General features: G+C 38.7%; 1 protein-coding gene and 1 long non-coding RNA gene across 2 annotated transcripts; one reads left to right on the top strand and one right to left on the bottom strand.

The window, feature by feature from the left end:
- Nucleotides 1-10780: 10780 nt before the first annotated feature.
- Nucleotides 10781-14932, top strand: LOC139142050 (uncharacterized). Its single transcript, XM_070711844.1, has 3 exons — nucleotides 10781-11933; nucleotides 12160-12292; nucleotides 14516-14932. The coding sequence occupies exons 1-3, from the start codon at nucleotides 11730-11732 to the stop codon at nucleotides 14818-14820; spliced, it is 642 nt and encodes a 213-aa protein (XP_070567945.1). The 5' UTR covers nucleotides 10781-11729; the 3' UTR covers nucleotides 14821-14932.
- A 5-nt stretch (nucleotides 14933-14937) lies between these two features.
- Nucleotides 14938-18588, bottom strand: LOC139142051 (uncharacterized). The gene is made up of 3 exons (XR_011554288.1): nucleotides 17974-18588; nucleotides 16780-16899; nucleotides 14938-16336 (listed from the first exon to the last, which is right to left on the bottom strand). It is a non-coding gene; the product is annotated as an uncharacterized lncRNA (long non-coding RNA).
- Nucleotides 18589-22244: the final 3656 nt, after the last annotated feature.

The following is a 22244-nucleotide window of genomic DNA, read 5'->3' as shown; positions in this document are numbered from 1 at the left end:
GTTGAGCACTGTTGATCGTGTTGATCACAGGCTTTTCTGTGTTGAGCACTGTTGATCACAGCTAGGCTTTTTCTGTGTTGAGCACTGTTGATCAGTGTTGATCACAGGCTTTTCTGTGTTGAGCACTGTTGATCGTGTTGATCACAGGCTTTTTCTGTGTTGAGCAGTGTTGATCATGTTGATCAGTGTTGATCACAGGCTTTTCTGTGTTGAGCACTGTTGATCACAGCTAGGCTTTTTCTGTGTTGAGCAGTGTTGATCATGTTGATCAGTGTTGATCACAGGCTTTTCTGTGTTGAGCACTGTTGATCGTGTTGATCACAGGCTTTTCTGTGTTGAGCACTGTTGTATGTTGATCGTGTTGATCACAGGCTTTTCTGTGTTGAGCACTGTTGATCATCAGCTATAGCTTTTCTGTGTTGAGCACTGTTGATCATACATAGCTATAGGCTTTTCTGTGTTGAGCACTGTTGATCATGTTGATCAGTGTTGATCACAGGCTTTTCTGTGTTGAGTACTTAGTTGATCACAGCTAGGCTTTTTCTGTGTTGAGCAGTGTTGATCATGTTGATCAGTGTTGATCACAGGCTTTTCTGTGTTGAGCACTGTTGATCACAGCTAGGCTTTTTCTGTGTTGAGCAGTGTTGATCATGTTGATCAGTGTTGATCACAGGCTTTTCTGTGTTGAGCACTGTTGATCGTGTTGATCACAGGCTTTTCTGTGTTGAGCACTGTTGATCACAGCTAGGCTTTTTCTGTGTTGAGCAGTGTTGATCATGTTGATCAGTGTTGATCACAGGCTTTTCTGTGTTGAGCACTGTTGATCGTGTTGATCACAGGCTTTTTCTGTGTTGAGCAGTGTTGATCATGTTGATCAGTGTTGATCACAGGCTTTTCTGTGTTGAGCACTGTTGATCGTGTTGATCATAGGCTTTTCTGTGTTGAGCACTGTTGATCACAGCTAGGCTTTTTCTGTGTTGAGCAGTGTTGATCATGTTGATCAGTGTTGATCACAGGCTTTTCTGTGTTGAGCACTGTTGATCACAGCTAGGCTTTTTCTGTGTTGAGCAGTGTTGATCATGTTGATCAGTGTTGATCACAGGCTTTTCTGTGTTGAGCACTGTTGATCGTGTTGATCACAGGCTTTTCTGTGTTGAGCACTGTTGATCACAGCTAGGCTTTTTCTGTGTTGAGCAGTGTTGATCATGTTGATCAGTGTTGATCACAGGCTTTTCTGTGTTGAGCACTGTTGATCGTGTTGATCACAGGCTTTTTCTGTGTTGAGCAGTGTTGATCATGTTGATCAGTGTTGATCACAGGCTTTTCTGTGTTGAGCACTGTTGATCGTGTTGATCACAGGCTTTTCTGTGTTGAGCACTGTTGATCCCCGGCGGTGGCAGTCTCTGGATGGGTGGGTACCCACGCTCGTTAGCAGAGTTTGAAATGTACCCCTTTTTCCAGAATTTTTCTCTGAAAAACACCCCCTTTTTGGGAAAATCTGGGAGAAAATCACTGCGAAGAACACCCCCTTTTTTCCTATATCTGGGAGATTTTACCTAAATGTTTGCCAAGACATTTGAATACCATAATTTACCAATTTTAAAGCGAGTTTGCTGACTCTTAAAAAGGAACACATTATACACTAGCTTAGCATGGGTTGACTTTGTGTTTGATGTGCACAGTAACAGACTGCCTTGTTGAATGTACCCGGGACGGTTCTGGATCATGGCTTGGGGCATGGATGTAAATAGCTATTTTTTACATCCATGCTTGGGGGACCGCTGCTGAGTTTTACTCTCTCGAGTGTAAAAGCGTCTTGGGAGAAGAACCAGACCTATTCTCGGAGGGTGATCTGAAAAAGTACCCCTTTTTGTCGATTTCACGGACCTAGATGTCTCCTTGATGTCCGACGAAAATCACCCCCTTTTCCGCGAAATTTCTAACGAGCGTGCGTACCCGGCTGCTCCGAGACTGCCACCACCGGGTGTTGATCACAGCTAGGCTTTTTCTGTGTTGAGCAGTGTTGATCAGTGTTGATCACAGGCTTTTCTGTGTTGAGCACTGTTGATCGTGTTGATCACAGGCTTTTTCTGTGTTGAGCAGTGTTGATCATGTTGATCAGTGTTGATCACAGGCTTTTCTGTGTTGAGCACTGTTGATCACAGCTAGGCTTTTTCTGTGTTGAGCACTGTTGATCATGTTGATCAGTGTTGATCACAGGCTTTTCTGTGTTGAGCACTGTTGATTATGTTGATCAGTGTTGATCACAGGCTTTTCTGTGTTGAGCACTGTTGATCACAGCATAGACTCGAGAGAAATCTCGAGGGTCTATGATCACAGCTAGGCTTTCAGGGCTTTTTCTGCTGTTTTGAGCACAACATGTAAGTAAAATTTGCCAACGAACATAACACGCTACCTTAAGTGTGGTTTCAACAGAATATGACTTGATTTCCATCATGACATCGAGTGAAAAATATAGGCAAAAGTTACAGCTACTAGCTGTGACTTCAACAGTGCCAGCATGGTAGAGTTGACTTTTCAGATCCTCAGATTCAGATCCTCAGATCCTCAGATTCAGATCCTCAGATCTCAGACCTCAGATCCTATAACTTCAAACGCAGATTCGGAATTAAAATTTCACAATTTTCAAAGTTTGATGTAATAACTGATAAATAAAATATAATGTAGATTTGAAAAGGCTTTAGAAATTATTTTATTTCTATCTTGTATCTTGAACTTAAAAACTTCGATCTCAGAATCAGAATGTCATCAGTCGAAGACATGGTGCGCAATGACTCCACTTGTTATGTCATCACGTGAACGTTCCCTCACAGAGATCAACACACCCGCGATCTAAACCATCAAGACCGCGATGATCATGTAAATGCTGGCTATCGACAGTCCGTATTTTACCATCGTTCGTAATATTGATGGCGAGGAAACTAACCAATCTATGTTGGAGGCCAGTTACCCAGGGCTAAATCAGAATTCAGGGGTCGGAAGAAGCAAATTAGCTAATCTGTAATTGTAGACCCGTGTTCGTTGAAACTTGTTGAGCGAAAACGTTTACGTAGACTTGTTTTATTTTCATAACTGCCTTGTACATGTCATATTCAAATCATTTAATTTAATATTGCAATCATACTGTTAATACGGGTATTGTAAAAGGCTTGTAAATTCGAATCTGCATCTGAAGCTATAGTACGGTGGCCCAAAACTACCTGTTCTCCGCATTCAAAGTCTGCGTCGCATTCAATTGTTTTTCTCTCACATATGTCTCCGCATTCAAAGTCTGCGTCGCATTCAATTGTTTTTCTCTCACATATGTCTCCGCATTCAAAGTCTGCGTCGCAATCAAATGTTTTTCTCTCACATAAGCTTATGTCTCCGCATTCAAAGTCTGCGTCGCAATCAAATGTTTTTCTCTCACATATGTCTCCGCATTCAAAGTCTGCGTCGCAATCAATTGTTTTTCTCTCACATATGTCTCCGCATTCAAAGTCTGCGTCGCAATCAAATGTTTTTCTCTCACATAAGCTTATGTCTCCGCATTCAAAGTCTGCGTCGCAATCAAATGTTTTTCTCTCACATATGTCTCCGCATTCAAAGTCTGCGTCGCAATCAAATGTTTTTCTCTCACATATGTCTCCGCATTCAAAGTCTGCGTCGCAATCAAATGTTTTTCTCTCACATATGTCTCCGCATTCCAAGTCTGCGTCGCATTCAATTGTTTTTCTCTCACATATGTCTCCGAGGTATGCCTCAGTGTACGTTATTCCGCGAAGCATAATTTCTATCGAACAGCGCTCTCAGACGGTCGCTATTGACAACGACGAACATTGTATCAAGTTATTTTCAATAGATTATCGATCGAAAATTTGTTTGGACGCCGCTTGTGCCGGGCGCTCATGTGTTGAGGTCACGTCATAAACATTTCCACAATAACCCATATATTGACTTATACACTTAAATATCAACATTGAAGGTATCCGTTGGTTTCCTGTACTGAAATTAAATCGACGACAATTTTTTTAGTTTTGGTGATACTTTTACGTACGTTTCGGCACATTTTGGCGCACCTCGGCGTAGTTTGGCGCCATTGTGAACGGGGGGACTACACGCGAGTGAGCGAGACAACAATGTATCAATTTCGGACAAAAGGATATCGATCGATAACGTTCACTGCACGATTACAGTGGAGACTCTACGCCCGTTCGCCTCTGTTCTGTGTTATTCTTGCAGTTTACTGGGATTTTCATAGTTAATATTCGCCAAAATTTGGTATAAATTACAACAACCTGACTGGTATTTGGTCTGTATAATTTAAGAGACGCTAACCGATTAAAATGGGTCAATATTAGACCCTGATTCTGCATATGCAAACGCTGTAAGATCGCCATTTTATTGAGGGCAGGAGCAAAAATTCAGCGATCGGAAAAATAAAATGCAACTAAAACAAGTTTCGTCGAGAAATTCAAAAAACTAAAACGACAGCAATTTTGTATATATATCAAGGAAACACCGTGCCACTTTTCACTATAATTGGTTCAGAATTGAGAAATTTGAACGAGCGATAGTTGTACGGTCTGTTCAGTACATTAAACGCAATTGTTTTCTATGGGAAATCGAGCAGAGTAGACACATCGTAAAATGAAAAATACATCTGAAAAAAAACTGTTGGTTTAACTTTTTCATTTCGCTGTTATTTTTTATAATATTTGGTATGACACATATCATGAAGGGTAACTAAAACTCTATGGTTTTATTTTTGTAGTTTCCCTCTTTTTTATGAAATGACGAGTTGAAGATCGTTTTGCTGTTGACTGTGTTTTTACTTGATTTTGCATATGTCTCTTATCGCTTACGTATTTTTGGAATTCCCTTGTGAAATTCTTCCCAAATATTATAATTGTAAGGGCAGCATATACGGGAAATAGGACCTGTTGCTCTTTCATTAATATTTAGATGTGCAGCAAGGAAATACGGCGAAATTTTCAACATGACGCGGGAGGTGAAATTGACTCTCCGAACGCGCACTCCACGTATGTGTGGCAAAAATTCGGGACGCCATAGCCTATACCGTACAAAATGGGGCGCCTTTGGGCCGTAGTGCAGGAGCTAACGATCTTCAACTCGTCATTTCATAAAAAAAGAGGGAAACTAAAAAAAATAAAACCATAGAGTTTTAGTTACCCTTCATGATATGTGTATTACCAATACTATAAAAATAACAGCGAAATGAAAAGTTAAACCAACGGTTTTTTTTCAGATGTATTTTTCATTTTACGATGTGTCTACTCTGCTCGATTTCCATAGAAAACAATTGCGTTTAATGTACTGAACAGACCGTACAACTATCGCTCGTTCAAATTTCTCAATTCTGAACCAATTATAGTGAAAAGTGGCACGGTGTTTCCTTGATATATATACAAAATTGCTGTCGTTTTAGTTTTTTGAATTTCTCGACGAAACTTGTTTTAGTTGCATTTTATTTTTCCGATCGCTGAATTTTTGCTCTTGCCCTCAATAAAATGGCGATCTTACAGCGTTTGCATATGCAGAATCAGGGTCTAATATTGACCCATTTTAATCGGTTAGCGTCTCTTAAATTATACAGACCAAATACCAGTCAGGTTGTTGTAATTTATACCAAATTTTGGCGAATATTAACTATGAAAATCCCAGTAAACTGCAAGAATAACACAGAACAGAGGCGAACGGGCGTAGAGTCTCCACTGTAATCGTGCAGTGAACGTTATCGATCGATATCCTTTTGTCCGAAATTGATACATTGTTGTCTCGCTCACTCGCGTGTTGTCCCCCGTTCACAATGGCGCCAAACTACGCCGAGGTGCGCCAAAATGTTCCGAAACGTACGTAACAGTATCACCAAAACTAAAAAAATTGTCGTCGATTTAATTTCAGTACAGGAAACCAACGGATACCTTCAATGTTGATATTTAAGTGTATAAGTCAATATATGGGTTATTGTGGAAATGTTTATGACGTGACCTCAACACACGAGCGCCCGGCACAAGCGGCGTCCAAACAAATTTTCGATCGATAATCTATTGAAAATAACTTGATACAATGTTCGTCGTTGTCAATAGCGACCGTCTGAGAGCGCTGTTCGATAGAAATTATGCTTCGCGGAATAACGTACACTGAGGCATACCTCGGAGACATATGTGAGAGAAAAACAATTGAATGCGACGCAGACTTGGAATGCGGAGACATATGTGAGAGAAAAACATTTGATTGCGACGCAGACTTTGAATGCGGAGACATGTGAGAGAAAAACATTTGATTGCGACGCAGACTTTGAATGCGGAGACATATGTGAGAGAAAAACATTTGATTGCGACGCAGACTTTGAATGCGGAGACATATGTGAGAGAAAAACAATTGAATGCGACGCAGACTTTGAATGCGGAGAACAGGTAGTTTTGGGCCACCGTACTATAGGATCTGAAATCTGAGATCTGAGGATCTGAATCTGAGGATCTGAATCTGAGGACCTGAAAAGTCAACTCTACCGTGCCAGCATATCTGTTAAAGCTTAGTCAGTGTTCTCGCTAAAACTTAAAAGCCGGCTGGGCAGCCGGCAAAAAACAACGGGCAAAAAACAACCGCCTGGTTTGACTAAAAGTCGTGTACGTGACTTACTGGCTACTTTCAGAAGTTTCATCACCCAAATTGTTACTTAAGTATTTTGTGATCTTAAATTATATGTTGAAGAGTAAATGGCGAGAAAGCTTGAAAATCGCAAAGACGATCCCACTAAAACTCGTGTGAGCCGCATTTACAGTGCTTATTTGAATGTCATGACCTTGTAGAATTACCTGAATGCGTGCATACAGCCAATCACAGCGTCTGTTTTAAACAGAAGATTTGTAACGCATTGGGATTCCATGCGGGGGAGATGTAACCCATGCTATGATTGGTCATCGTGTTGTCATTGCAACAAGAGGACGTAATTCTTCGTCACATGAACAAACAATCATGGCGTTTTAAGTTCAGCGGTGGGAAAAAGAATTCCCAGCATATCAATTTTTCGTAAGAGACTAAAAAAGAATGAAAGTAAGTACCACAATTATGTTTCAATTCAAGGGTTTTTCATATGAACTCACAAGGTAAATAAAGTGTGCATTGCCGATCGCGCCCCACTAAGCTGTATCGATGATAGATCATGCACGTAAAATAAATCACTTTAATCATTTTATTGCGTAACAACACACTTCGGAAAGTGCAGTATAGCAAGACAATAAACTATACATTAAATGAAACATTCTTGTTGATGTCTTTACCTTCGGCTGCTGGGGGAACTAAAGTCTTTCTAATATACTTCATTAGAGACAATGTGTCGTCTGAACTTAAAATATACAAAAACTTCTCTCTTTCATTTAAACTATCAAACATTGGATAATACAGATTCATTGCAGAAAAGAGAACTTCTCTATCACTACATCTTCGACAGAAGTTTTACAAAACTTACAATATCTTGATTCAGGTGGAATTCTTGGTTTTGACCTTCTACCCAACTCTATTTGTAAACAGTGATCAGAAATACGAAGTTTTGTGACCAATTTTTTGCAGTTAATGTTCTTAATATCTAGTAAGTAATTTTCTAAACCAAATTTAGTTTTAAATTCTCTGTATGTTCTGAGCTTATTGTTTCCCTTCCCAAGAGTCTTGTTATCATTGAACAAGTCACTGTACCAAGAAGCTTGATAATGTTTGCGTAAGTTATTCTGAACAGTTTTAACAGTCATATTAATATTACAAACAGCTGACCAAATATTACTCTCGCTATAAGTATCAAGTATGTTTTGAATAATACATGTTGGGTCGGGCGGGATGTTGAACGTCTACTTGTACACGGACCCGTCCGATTGAAATAATGTGCATCGCGATCGATCGTATTACATGTACAAGAACACTTGGTTAATACGGAGTTTGTTCACTTGGAAGTGGTTTTAATTTCACACGTCTAATCGAGGAAGCCGGTCAATGTGCTTTGAACTTACAGAAACGAGCGTATACGTAACTTGTAGGACGGAATGATCACAGCATTCTAATAAAACTTGGAAGTTCATGTAAGATGTTTTGGAGTAAAATTTCAAATAAAAACGTACCAATTATATTTATTTAATCATGTGTGTGTTCCTACTGTTTTACTTTTTTTGTATTACTATTTCATTTTTTGTAGTTCATGTATAATTTTTTTTAAAGTAGTGACTGGACAAGACGTTACAAACAGCTAATATCAGTGAATTGAAAGGGACAAAGTCACTATCTTTTGACCTTTTTTAATTTTAACAAGCGACCTAGCGGCCGATAGAGCTCCGCTGTGTTTGTGTAGAGAGTAACTATTTTTGACACATGTTGATGAAGAAGGTGGAAATCTTTGATAGCTCAATGCAATGGCCAGAAAAAAGTGGCCAAAATAAGCTGCAAAAATACACAATTTCATCATACTTTGAATATATCACATCGGATCATCCCTAAGAACATGTCAATCAAAGCTTTCCGATGAGTAGTTTTTTGAGAATGTAATTTTCTGACCAAAAATGGCAACATTGCCCCAAAAATACAAAATTACAGATTTCATCAGAAATTCAATATATTACTTGGCTCATCTGTAGAAACCTGTATACCAAATTTTAAAGCTATCAGAACAGTACTTTTTGAGAAACACTTTTTGACCAAAAATGGCAAAAATTGCCCCAAAAATACAAAATTACAGATTTCATCAGAAATTCAAATATATTACTAAGTTCATCTATAGAAACCTCTATATCAAATTTCAAAACTATCAGACCAGTACTTTTTGAAAAAAACATTTTTTGACCAAAATGGCAAAAATTGCCTTAAAAATGCAAATTTGCATATTTCTGCACAATTTGAACAAATCTGAAATAGATCATCCCCAGGGACATATGTACCAAATATCAAAGCTATCTGACTTGTAGTTTTGAAGAAGATTTTTAAAGATTTTTTTACCAAAAATGACAAAAATTGCCTTAAAAATACAAATATGCAAATTTCACCACGATTTGAACAAATCTGACTGTAGTCACCCTAAGTAAACTGCATATTAAATTTAAAAGCAATCGGACAAGCGGTTTCAGAGAAGAAGATTTTTTTACCAAAAACAGCAGAAAATGCCCCAAAAATACAAATATGCAAATATCACCACAATTTGAACAAACTTAAGTGAGGTCACCCCAAGTGAACTGCATATAAAATTTCAAAGCAATTGGACTTGCGGTTTCAGAGGAGAAGGCAATTGTTGACGGACGACGGACGACGACGGACGACGACGGAAAATCAACCTATTTGATAAGCTCCGCGTCGCTGACAGCGGAGCTAAAAATACATTATTTTCTGGATAGTTTTATCAAATTACGATGGTACATAACTAGCGGAAAACCTCTCATTATGCTTAACGCTAGGAGAGTATTTATTCATTTATTTTATTTTAACGTTTTCTGCTACTTACTCTGTAGAATTTTAATAATGTTTTTTTTTATCTATATTTCAACTGGTTTTTTTTTACTCAGCAGAAATTTTCTTCATTTTTAATCCATTTACGTTTTTAGCATATTTTGATTATTTCTACATTTCTTGTTTGTCATGTTTTGCTGGTATTTTATCTATTTTAAATGTGTAAAGCGCACTGAGACGTATGTGTAGTGCGCTTTAAAGAAATAAATATTATTATTATTATTATTATTATTATTATTATTTTGTTCAACTCGCAGAAGACATGAACCATTTCTATTCCAGAGGTTTCAGTTATAGACAACTACTGCTACATTGTAACGATTGTTGTCCTTATCACTGTGACAGCGGCCACACAGTAAAAACATTGTTACAAATGCCTGCACGATATGTTGCAGTTTGTATTCAAACATTCCTGACATGACCGTTATATCAGGCTCGGGTTAATACTAGCCTAGCGTTAACCCCTGACAAAGGGTTTTTTTATAATGTGTACGCAAACGAGACCGAAGTTGTCTACCGTCAACCGTTTTTGAGACCTCTCTCCAAAAGTCTAACAACATCAGTAACTTGACACTAGCAACAATATTTGTGAAAAAGGGTAAAAAAGATAGTGACTTTGTCTCTTTAATAGTGGTTCATCAGATAAAGATGACTATGTTTGTGATGTACAGTTGATGATCATATTAAAAGTAAATGAATAATAATGTAACTGGAATGTGTCATTGTCAAACAACGCAAATATTTCTTTAATAAAAAATTACATTATTAAAAACTACCAAAACACCAAATTTTCATAGATCCATAGTAGATAAATTTTATAAAAATCAGGTATTTAAATGCCAACAAATCATCACAAATGGAAGCTCAAAATAAAAAAATCCTCAACGGTTGGGAGGGGGGACACCCCGGGCCCCCTCCAAAACCCTCCCTCCCGCTCGGTCGCTGCGTTCCCTCGCCAGCTACTCTTTTTCCTTTTGCCGCCTGTGAAAAATCTTAGAGATAACCCTGAAATTACTAAATATCGCAAAACTAAGCCATCATAGTTGGCTATAACTATAACTATGTCATATAACTATGACTGTTATGACTAACAGTCATAGTTCCTTGGTAAATTGCATTGGGTAATGCAGAAAATTGACCAAAAAATAACATTAGGCCAAAACTAACTTTTAACTTATTTTAGTCTTTATTATAGTCATCATTAAAGATATGAAAAAACCAGTACCTGGTGATTAAAAGATTTTTTTCTTTTAAGTCAAAACAAAAACTTAGTACAAATACAAGAAATACCATTTCAGCATAGACAGTAGAGACCACTGTCTATGGTTTCTGACACTATGTCCTTCACCTGCATCACAAGACGTGAACATACACTGTTGAGTACAAGTATTCTGTGAAAAAAATAATACAAATACAAGAAATACTGTTTATGACTCTGTGTCCTTCACCTACATCACAAGACGTGAACATACTTGGTGATTAAAAGTATTCTTTCAAAAAAATAATACAAATACAAGAAATACCGTTTATGACACTGTGTCCTTCACCTACATCACAAGACGTGAACATACTTGATGATTAAAAGTATTCTTTGAAAAAAATATAATAAATACAAGAAATACCGTTTTTGATACTGTGTCCTTCACCTATATCACAAGATGTGAACATACCTGGTGAATACAAGTATTCTTTGAAAAAAAATAACACAAATACAAGAAATACTGTTTATTACTCTGTGTCCTTCACCTACATCACAAGACGTGAACATACTTGGTGATTAAAAGTATTCTTTGAAAAAAATAATACAATTACAAGAAATACCATCTATGACACTGTCCTTCACCTACATCACAAGACATGAATATATACCCTCTGATTAAAAGTATTCGTTGTAAAAATATACAAATACATGAAATACCGTTTATGACACTGTGTCCTTCACCTGCATCACAAGACGTGAACATACTTGGTGATTAAAAGTATTCTTTGAAAAAAATAATACAATTACAAGAAATACCGTTTATGACACTGTGTCCTTCACCTACATCACAAGACATGAATATATACCTGCTGATTAAAAGTATTCGTTGTAAAAATATACAAATACATGAAATACCGTTTATGACACTGTGTCCTTCACCTACATCACAAGACGTGAACATACCCTGCTGACTAAAAGTATTCTTTGAAAAAAAATAACTCAAATACAAGAAATACCGTTTATGACACTGTGTCCTTCACCTACATCACAAGACATGAATGGTATAGAGATGCTGTATGGGGATGGCCACAGAGCTACAGTTGAGTTTGTCAGACACTTTGACAAGTTTTTTGATTGTCTGAACGTCCGTAGTATGACTGAAGGATTCAAGAAGAGGAAACCAAACTTGCTGCCCTACAGATCTCCAAATGATGAGAGATTAACAGTAAGTATTTGATTTTGTAATCAAATAATCAAATCACAGTAATCAAAACATTATGTGGCATTTATTTGCATGCTTTCTCAGTGAAAAAAAACTTGCACATGTAGGATCACTTCCATAGCTTAAGCTAGAGTAATTTAATGCTATGTTCTGTACTGTACTATCATTTTTAAACATTTTTAATACAAATTTTGAGCAAGGACACTTAATATGTTTCAATTGCTTACAGTGGCTGGAAACAGACTTCTTGAACTATCTACAGAACTGGGATGAGAGAGTTGAAGCAAGGGAACACATATCAAAGCAGAACAAGAACCGGATGAAATTAAGCAGAGAGACTTTAGAGGGTCTTCGAATGACAGGTATGTGTAATGGTAAAACAAGGTACAACCAGCCAGATAATTGAGCAAAATTTAGTGTTGACTATGATGTAATCCATATGCAATTACAATTATTCCTGGTCATGTGAATATGGCTAATGTATCAATGAGGAAAAAAAAATGGGTGTATAAAGAACAAGTCATTGACAATGACATAGTCCCCACTTGTAATAGGGGAGTATTAGTCTTGATGGGGCAGGGAAATGTGGTCATTAAGAAGTATCACTGGAGTGTATATGTTGAGATCTATGGGCACATAGGTCTATGTCGTTGTTCTCAATTTGAAACACATGAGGCATGTCTAAGTTATGGTTCTAAATCGGGAAAAAAGATCAGACCTCTAGCTGTATTGGCCAGCCAAGCATATGCGCATAATAATGAGGTACAAGATGTGACATCTTAAGGTCTAATATCCTATCAGAATTGGAGGGTATAGAACTTGTGGTTACTGAGTTATGCATATATATGTATAATCAAGGTCAAAGGTCATAAGGTCACGTGACATTTTGAAAAAAATTGTATTGCTAATTAATCCCAATATGACAAAAATCAGACCTCTAGCTCTATTCGCTTGCCCAGAATTAGATGTGTGCATAATTAATGAGGTAAAGCGTGTGTCATAAGGTCTCCCACCCTACTAAATATAAAGGACATAGCTCTTGTGGTTACGTATTTATCGACATAAACGTATATTTCAGGTCAAAGGTCATCGAGGTCACATGACATTTGGTCAAAAATTTCTATCCTATAGTTATCCCTATATACCAAAAAACAGACATCCAGCTCTATGGGCTTGCTCATAATTAGATGTGCGCATAATTAATGAGGTACAGTATGAAGCATCATAAGGTCTCCCATCATACCATATATGAATGGTGTACCACTTGTGGTTACTGAGTTATGGACAAATATGTATATTTGAGGTCAAAGGTCACCGAGGTCATGTGACATTTTGTCAAAAAAATTGTATTGCTAAGTTATCCCTATATACCAAAAATCAGACCTCTAGCTCTATTGGCTCGCTCAAAATTAGATATGTGCATAATTAATGAGGTACAATATGTGGCGTCATAAGCTGTCCCATCATACCATATATGAAGGGTGTAGCACTTGTGGTTACTGAGTTATGGACAAATATGTATATTTGAGGTCAAAGGTCACCGAGGTCACGTGACATTTTGAAAAAAAAATAGTATCCATATATACCAAAAATCAGACCTCTAGCTCTATTGGCTCGCATAAAATTAGATATACACATAATTAATGAGGTACAGTATGTGGCGTCATAAGCTGTCCCATCATACCATATATGAAGGGACTGAGGGTGTAGCACTTGTGGTTACTGAGTTATGGACAAATATATATATTTGAGGTCAAAGGTCACCAAGGTCACGTGACATTTTGTCAAAATATCTGAGATATCTGCGTGAACTGATGGACTCACAGATGGACTCACGGACGGACATGACCCAATCTATAAGCCCCCTGGACTTCATCAGTGGGGACTAAAAACTGTGTCACTGCATCCTTTTTGCAATATGAATACGATGAGAAACTAAATTTTTATTTTTCTTGGCCTTATACATGGGAGTCTATGGACTGCCTTATACCGGTACATGGGAGTCTATGGACTGCCTTATACATGGGAGTCTATGGAGACTGCCTTATACATGGGAGTCTATGGAGACTGCCTTATACATGGGAGTCTATGGACTGCCTTATACATGGGAGTCTATGGAGACTGCCTTATACATGGGAGTCTATGGACTGCCTTATACATGGGAGTCTATGGAGACTGCCTTATACATGGGAGTCTATGGACTGCCTTATACATGGGAGTCTATGGAGAATGCCTTATACATGGGTGTCTATGGAGGTGAAAACTAAAAAGTCCTCCAACACGGCCAAAATTGATCGCATTGTGAAACAAATCGACGTGCATCTGTATGGGGTAGGGAACTATCCTTGTGCAAAGTTAGAAAGAAATTGACCTGGGCATGTCTGAGATATCTGCGTGAACGGACGGACGGACGGACGCACGAACATGACCAAACCTATAAGTCCCCCCCCGGACGGTGTCCGTGGGGACTAAAAAAGATACCATTTAGTACCAGTTTTTTTATATTAAATGTTCCTGTACAATTTGCATTGGATTTTAAGTATGCTGGCTGTGGTAATGTTTCTTTACATTTTCTTTTTTCACAGTCAAATCATGTGTTGACCTATCAAGATATTTGCTGGGAAGACCTGGGGTCCATTGCGTCCTTTCAGAGAAATTCAACCAGGATCCATTGGAGTCCTACTTCGGTAACCAGCGGCAGATGAGGGGAGGGAATGAAGCACCATCCGTCTTGCAATTCTGCCAGAATGCCAATGCCCTACGACTCAAATCATCTCATCTGTTAGCTGTGAGAGGGGCCAATGTTACAACGTATGCTGATGCACTTATTGACGGTACAGCTTTACCACGACGCTCATATACAGATCGAAATAATCGTGGACACATATAGAAATTCATTGAATCTGAGGACTAGTGGGACAATGTTTCAGATAACATGCAGCATTCCATTCTATGTGTATGTACTTGGACAGCTCTTCGAAAAAGAAAATGATGCAATAAACACACGTTTTTTAATACAAAACAAAATAACGTGGCTTTTATTGAATTACATACTTCCACTAAACTTAAAAAAATATATTGATTACAAATGTATTCACTTCCTGAGAATACACAAAAGAACAAAACTGAAATTCAAAGTTAAAATAAAACAGCTTGGCTTTCATTGCAAAAAGTACCGGTACTAGAACTTAAGATAATTTATTGAAAATGTATTCATTTCCTGAGAATACACACATGAACAAAATTGTCAACTTCAAAGTTAAAATAGCTTGGCTTTTATTTCAAAAAATACTTGCACCTACAAAAGATCTTGATTACCAATGTATTATCTTCTGGAGAATACATGAACAAAACAAAACTAAGTTACCTATCGCACACTTGCTTTTGTTAGTTTCAATTGTCATTATCTTGTGAGCAATTGATAATATTATAGTATTCTAATCTGACTTTTGATTTTTGAGTTCTTTTCTAAGTGCTTTATTACTTCTATTCTTTGATCCTTCACCAACTTTGAATTCTTGTATCATTTTCCTGGCAGTGGAATGGCCCCTGATATTTATCCACATTTTAGCACACATTAACATCAGTTGCAAAGAACACTTCTCACTCAGTCCTATTGCCAGTTTGGACCAGTGCTCCAGAGTTGCCATGTCATCTAAAATTTCATCACTGACTAACTCATGAATATTGGAAGCAGTGTTGCTCAACAAGACCCTATTATGTTTTCTTATGAAAAACTCCACCCGTCTAAAAAATAGATATGCTGTGTCATTCACAGTGTATAACCCTCCCCTATTTTCTTTATTAACCCATTCAGTGGTGTAGGAGAGAAATGTTGCAGCAGTCTGACCTGAACCCCTCATACCTTGAAGACATTTGACCATTGAGCTAAATTTAGGCCCACGCTTTTGTAGCTTTGATATCAATGCCATAGGTATATACCCACATGCATATCGAAGAATATTTCCTTCAACTGAACTCATGCTGCCATCACAGTTGCCATTAACTTTGATTACTTTTTGTCTCTGACTGACAAGACTTTCAAAAATATGCCTAGCTAGTAGCGCAAAGTGTCCTCAAATGTTCACGTAATTCTGTTGAAGTTCTCAGTAAATGAAATGCCCTGAACATTGCTTCACGTCTATTTGATGTAAGGCGTTGTCGGTCACCAGCAACAACTGCTACCCACAGAGTTTTGACAACATTTTCCAGCTCACACTTTACAGTCGTGGGGTTTTCTGTCAGGACTTCACACAGAGTAGTTGCCATAGTCTTCACTTCTGCCACACCAGGCAAAGTTTTGCTGTTGAAGATGGAATTTGTCTTCAAAGGTTCCATGGCTAAGCAGACCATACTTGGTGCATCCTTGATAGCATCTTCAATCGTCATCAGTGATGTGGTCGTAGCTGATATTAGAATTGAGAGAGTATTTCGTAAATAAATCGTAGTAGGAAAATAATTACATTCATGACCTATAGAGATATCTAAATTATTCATGTGTAGCATTTTGTTGTGAATTTTACCCTATATCTATCATATCACAATCTTACCTGCATAAGTTCACATCAGACAAAAAAATTCTACCCAACATTTACATCATAAAGAAGTTTTGAGTTTCCCCATTTTGCATTATGACAACAAGTAATAAAACTATTATCCTGGTACTACAGTAATCAGGAGATCAGATTTTAATATAGAGTAATTCATTGGTATATGTAAAAATAGTTTACTTAGATATCTCCCTCCCTTCTACTCTCTATGATATGACCAAGACAGTAGACTGTCTGTGATTTGACATTTATTTGAAATTATCTTGTTTCCATGAACGATGACAAAAAATAATTCTTACCTTTGTTGCCCATATCATGGTTTTGCAGTTGCTGGTTTTTAGGGCAAGCATAATCTGTAGCCTGACGTTTAGGTAGTTTGATACCATGTTTTACAACGTTCTCCTTTTGTGATTGATCTGCTGAAAAAAAATACATGTATTGGTCAGTGGAAATCACAAACTAGGCAGAACATTCACGTTCCGGACATAGCTGCAAAATTGTAGCGCTACGGTGAGCCGGTCGGTGATTTTTGGTTTTTGCGACTTCGCTCACCAGTAGCGCTACAAGGCCGATGGCCCTGGGGAGTATCATATAAGCGCGTCGTACTCGACCAGGCGTTTTGATGTGGAATGCAACATATTTACTGCATTTGGTCGTACCGATTTATCACTACTGAAGACTAAACAGTATACTGCACTAAATTTGACGTTTATGGGGTTTGGAATTTGTTCAAACACGACGATCGCGTTCTGAAAACATTGAGCGTGGGGCGTCGGTGTTTGTGGGAGCCGCCATTACCGGAAGTTGGTAATGACGGCTCCCAGAAATGTTTCGGAACGCGATCGTGGTGTTTGAACAAATTCCAAACCCCATAAATGACAAAGTTAGTGCAGTATACTGTTTAGTCTTCAGTAGTGATAAATCGGTACGACCAAATGCAGTAAATATGTTGCATTCCACATCAAAACGCCTGGTCGAGTACGACGCGCTTATATGATACTCCCCAGGGCCATCGGCCTTGTAGCGCTACTGGTGAGCGAAGTCGCAAAAACCAAAAATCACCGACCGCCTCACCGTAGCGCTACAATTTTGCAGCTAGTTCCGGACACTACTTTCTCAGCTTTGCTCATTTATTTCATAACGACCCCGATCTACCGACAACTCAATTGGGAGACCGGTGATGCCAAACTGAAAACCACATGCTCACAAATGAACGCCTCCGGACTCAACCTTTTACAAAAGAGATGAAGTTATTCTGAGGCAGGAGGTGATATAAAATAGGCGAACCATGGTTAAAATTCCAAATTGCATCACTGCCATCGGACTACATCATGTCATTATCATAGAGTTACGGTAGAGTGCAGTGTAGGGGAGGGTTCACATTCAGTATGCGTTGTTCAGTGAAACTTTGTCGCCTGACAAGACGTGTCATTTTCTCGACCATCCCGTAAATAAAGTTGACAAAATCAGCATGTGTAATTTAAATTACATACCAACAATCTTGTGGGCCTTCAGTAAATGTTGTTTGCAGCTCTGAATTCGACTGAATGATTTCTCACAAACGTCACATTTTACAGTCTTCGTGTCGATACGCCTCAAAAAATTTTCCAAATAACGCAAGTCCCGACGCTTCGTTGGTTGGGGCTGAAAATCATTCTCTTCTTCGCTGAACGAACTATCACAGTCGTTTCGTAATCATCAGTTTTTAAAGCAGAAAACACGTCGGCAAATTCACTTTCAGAGCTCGTGGCGTCCATCTTGACTGGCAGTCATGATCGCTTCACAGCTATTTTGCAGAGTCACATATGCGTGAGATCGCGATATTTTTTACGAAGACAGGAAGCCCTCGAAGTTAAAACTTCACGGGGATAATCTTGTTACCGGGAATCTGATTTAAGGATTACAACATAGGTTATTACAACATAGGTTATTTGAAAAAAAATGCGGCAGAGACGCGTCCGTCTTCCCCCTCCACTGTCTATGGCAAAACATATAGCAGGCTCCACAAGGATTGGGATTGCGCGCTATCCTAAAACCGTTGGGGCGGAGCCTGTCACTCAAACACACCAACCAATCAGTTCCAACCTTGGAAAATCGCTGCGAGTCAGCAGCGTTTACACTCATTATCGTAAATATGAACATTTTCTCATGATGATTTCAGGGGTAAAAGTATCAAGCATTAGCAGTGGAAAGCAAACTGGGCTACGTATTGACCTCTTACCCTCTTTACATATTCGTGCCTCCGCCCCCCCCCCCCCCCGTCCAACGAAGGTCGAGAAACTTGAAAGTTAAACATGTTGTGTAACTCAGTGTGTCACTTGGAAATGACATGCAAACGTGGCAAGTCTTCCCGCTTAAAATATGACCCTATGTGCGTAATCGTGCAAGTTTCCATTCCAGCCACCGCGCTCATGTACACGGCAGTCATAGCAACGTACCATCGGCATCGTCATTCTCCGCTGCACTTCGAATACGCGCTTCATAATTGCAATAAATACGCGCTGGTAAGAACTTAGCCCTTCGTACAGGTCTGTGTGTTCCCGGCGTTATACGGCCTCCACCAAGCTCGACAGAAGTTTATTTACTCTTTTGGTACAAGAGAATTCATCTCTCACAGCACGATCCACATGAAGAATGTTTTTATTCGAAAAATTTAAGTGTGACTACAACTAATATTGCTGCAATTGTTTTAATTTTGATCTTTGAAAGGTCTGTACTTTCGTATGCTGCTCTCACTGCGCTGCATGTTGCTGCAATAATTGTAGCCTTGGTTGTTGGTGGGGATTGGGCTTCTATCGTGCGGGGCAAGCGCGAGCCGCACCAACAACAAAGGCTACAATTATTGCAGCTACGCTGCATGATACATGTACTAGACCCACATCAGTTGAATTTAGACGTAAAACGCTTGACGCTAAATCGTATCGATTGTTTGCCTTTTTTCCAAGATTAAATTCAAACTATATTTACTCAGAGCTACGTTTTCTTCATCCGGGAACTGCATACGCTCTTTGAATTCAAACCTTGAAGACTTTTTGTCAGTTTGGTTGGGCTCGGAAACCGTCTCTAAGCTTATGTTTGCTTTGTGCTATCGTGAAGCAATACAGTTCTCATAGTACTCCATGGCGTTTGATGCCGAATGACTTTGCTACTCTCCTAAACTAGTACGCTAACCCGTCGGGCTTGTAGGCACCAACAATTAGTACTTGCCCGGCGGTAAAATCAGCTGGCCAGTGAGCTCTGGGTAGTGCATTTGCTCACCCTTGCATTCTAATACCATTCTGAACGGAGTACTCGGGTCGCTTCCAGAACCCGGAAGTAACAGTGCAGAAAAGCGGTCGCAATTGAGTGATCGATCCAACCAAACCGTTTTTCGGGTCGAAAATTTGAATTCGCATGCATGGCTATATAATGACTATCAAATAAAAAATCGCCAAATGAGTTTTATTTGCACTTTGCGAGTGTGGCTCCACTTGTTATATTTTCAAACCAGGGGCAATCCCGCATGTCATGAAAAACGGTCAAAAATCAACCGCTGCAGTGGATAATAATCTCTATTTCAAAATGGAATAAATTCTCGCCAGATCATAGAATAGGTTTAGTTTGTCAACAAACCAATGATGACCAATTTTTGCACAGTGATCTTGTCGGGTGGAATACAAACCATTAATTTCGCCTCTGGTCAGTGCCTTTCACAAACCATAAGTTTTCTGGTTAAGGTATTAATCAGTATTTCATGCTCAAAGACACATAAGCTTGCCCGCAAACCTAATTGGAATAAATACTAGACAGTGTTCTGAAATTTCAATCCAGAAGAATTTGCAGTGTACAGCCGATCAATCCTGTAAAATATTTGAATCTGGAAGCGAAACATGTAGAAGACAACATCGCATCGCCAGATGAAACCTTCCTGAAAGTGTCACTAGCGCGTGCAGAACGTCTTCCCAGCCAGGAAGAGATCGATTATACACACGCAACGGTTTGCTAGGAAAAGAATCGTCCCGAAACGCGACCCCCAAACTAAGATAAAACCTACGCCGTAAAACAGATTCAACCGCCGATTGCTGATAATGGAAACGCTGTACCAGATGGCAGTGATATAGAAACGTGGAAGGATTAGTTATGCTGAACTTGACTTTCCACGGCAATGAACATGGCGCTGGTCAGGGAGAAAGTCTTGTAAAATCTGGTCAAAAAGAGGCGCCGGTGACATATGCAGATATAGAATTTCCCAGTCGTTCGCTCTCTAAGCAGTGAATTTTGGTATGTCTTGATTTGATATGTGTCCAAGTGTCGGCATAGCACCGATGGTTGGGTGAGGAAAGGACCTGCCGATATAAAAACGCACTAGGTCATTAAAACTATATCGCAAAATGTAGAAAGAAGCAAAATATTTTATTTCAAATTGCGAGGTGTACAGTCCGTTTTTGAATCGGCTTCACAAATTGTCAAGCAACTTCACTGAGAATATATTCACGTATCCTAAGTAATACTCATAGAAAGAATTTTCAAGTTTATGTATGTCAAAGAGATGTGAATGCGAAGTCGGAAGAAAATACTGTAACGTTTCCAGCCAACACCGTTCCATTTAAGCCCTGAGTTGTTGATCAAACTGAATGACACTGTTGCAGTCAAGTTTACGGCTAAGCTCAAGCTCACAATAAGAGTGCCGTGACATTGAACTAACGTACTGTCATTTAAGGTCATTGTCCCCTCTGCAATTCGTGGGATATAATTTATTTTGCCTGGATTACTTAATCGATATCGATCGATCAAGTTTGGTAACCTATACCCATGCGTCGCCATCATTCACTATGCACAGATAGCTTCGCTTGATATGGAGATAACTTTGACTGCCGTTATTGTTGTGCGTGGCAGACTTGTAAATTGTTCATTTCAGTTGAAGCTTTGGAAAACATTGACGAATCTCATGATTTCAGGAGAGTGGTAATTTAAGACATGTGATAAAGTGGGCTGCAACGGTGTCCTAACACGATGCCATGGTGACGGCAATAACATAAGATCTGATAAAATGAACCTCAGCCATTTATTAATGACCATATAAAATTGGTTTATAGTAACAAGTTCTGCGTGTTTAACTATGCGCGATATTATAAGTATTAAAGCAGTATTCAGATACTATTCTCCATTGTCATGAATAATCTAGATTTTTTACAGATTTCAAGGTGTCACAAATATAAACTCAACACTAATTAAAATCGAAAAGATTCTTATTTTGCCCAAGTTGCTTACTTGGCTATGCTATTACACTACACTGTAAAGTTAAGTGTTAAAGGATAGAACACCAATTAACGCCTTTTTGTAACACTTTTTGAACGCGTCTAGACGTTCAGAAACTCAATACTTCGTGTTCAACCAACGTTCAATTTTTGAACACACGTGTGCAGATTTTGAACGCTACGTGTTCATCAGACATTATATTGAACACCATGGTGTTCCATATCTGAACACACGTTGCACATGAAATGTGTTCAAAAAATTGAACGCATTTACGCGATCAAAGGGCTGTAACACTTTTTGAACGCATGGACGCCGTTCAACGATAAGTGTGTTAAAGGCTAGAACACATGATGCGCGCTTGTTGAACACCTTTAATTTGGGGCGTTCAGGGGGTGTTCAAGCCTTGAAGTAACATTACGGACCACTGATATTCAGTAAAATTATTTTATTCTAAAAATATACAAAACATTTCTAGAGTAAAATACAATAATTTTCTGTAAAATGAGCAAATAAACATCACTACTTT

This window comes from Ptychodera flava, chromosome 10, assembly GCF_041260155.1.
Source record: "Ptychodera flava strain L36383 chromosome 10, AS_Pfla_20210202, whole genome shotgun sequence".
Classification (NCBI taxonomy): Eukaryota; Metazoa; Hemichordata; class Enteropneusta; family Ptychoderidae; genus Ptychodera; species Ptychodera flava.
Note: the sequence above shows the minus strand (reverse complement) of the source record. Positions and strands in the feature narration are given on the sequence as shown.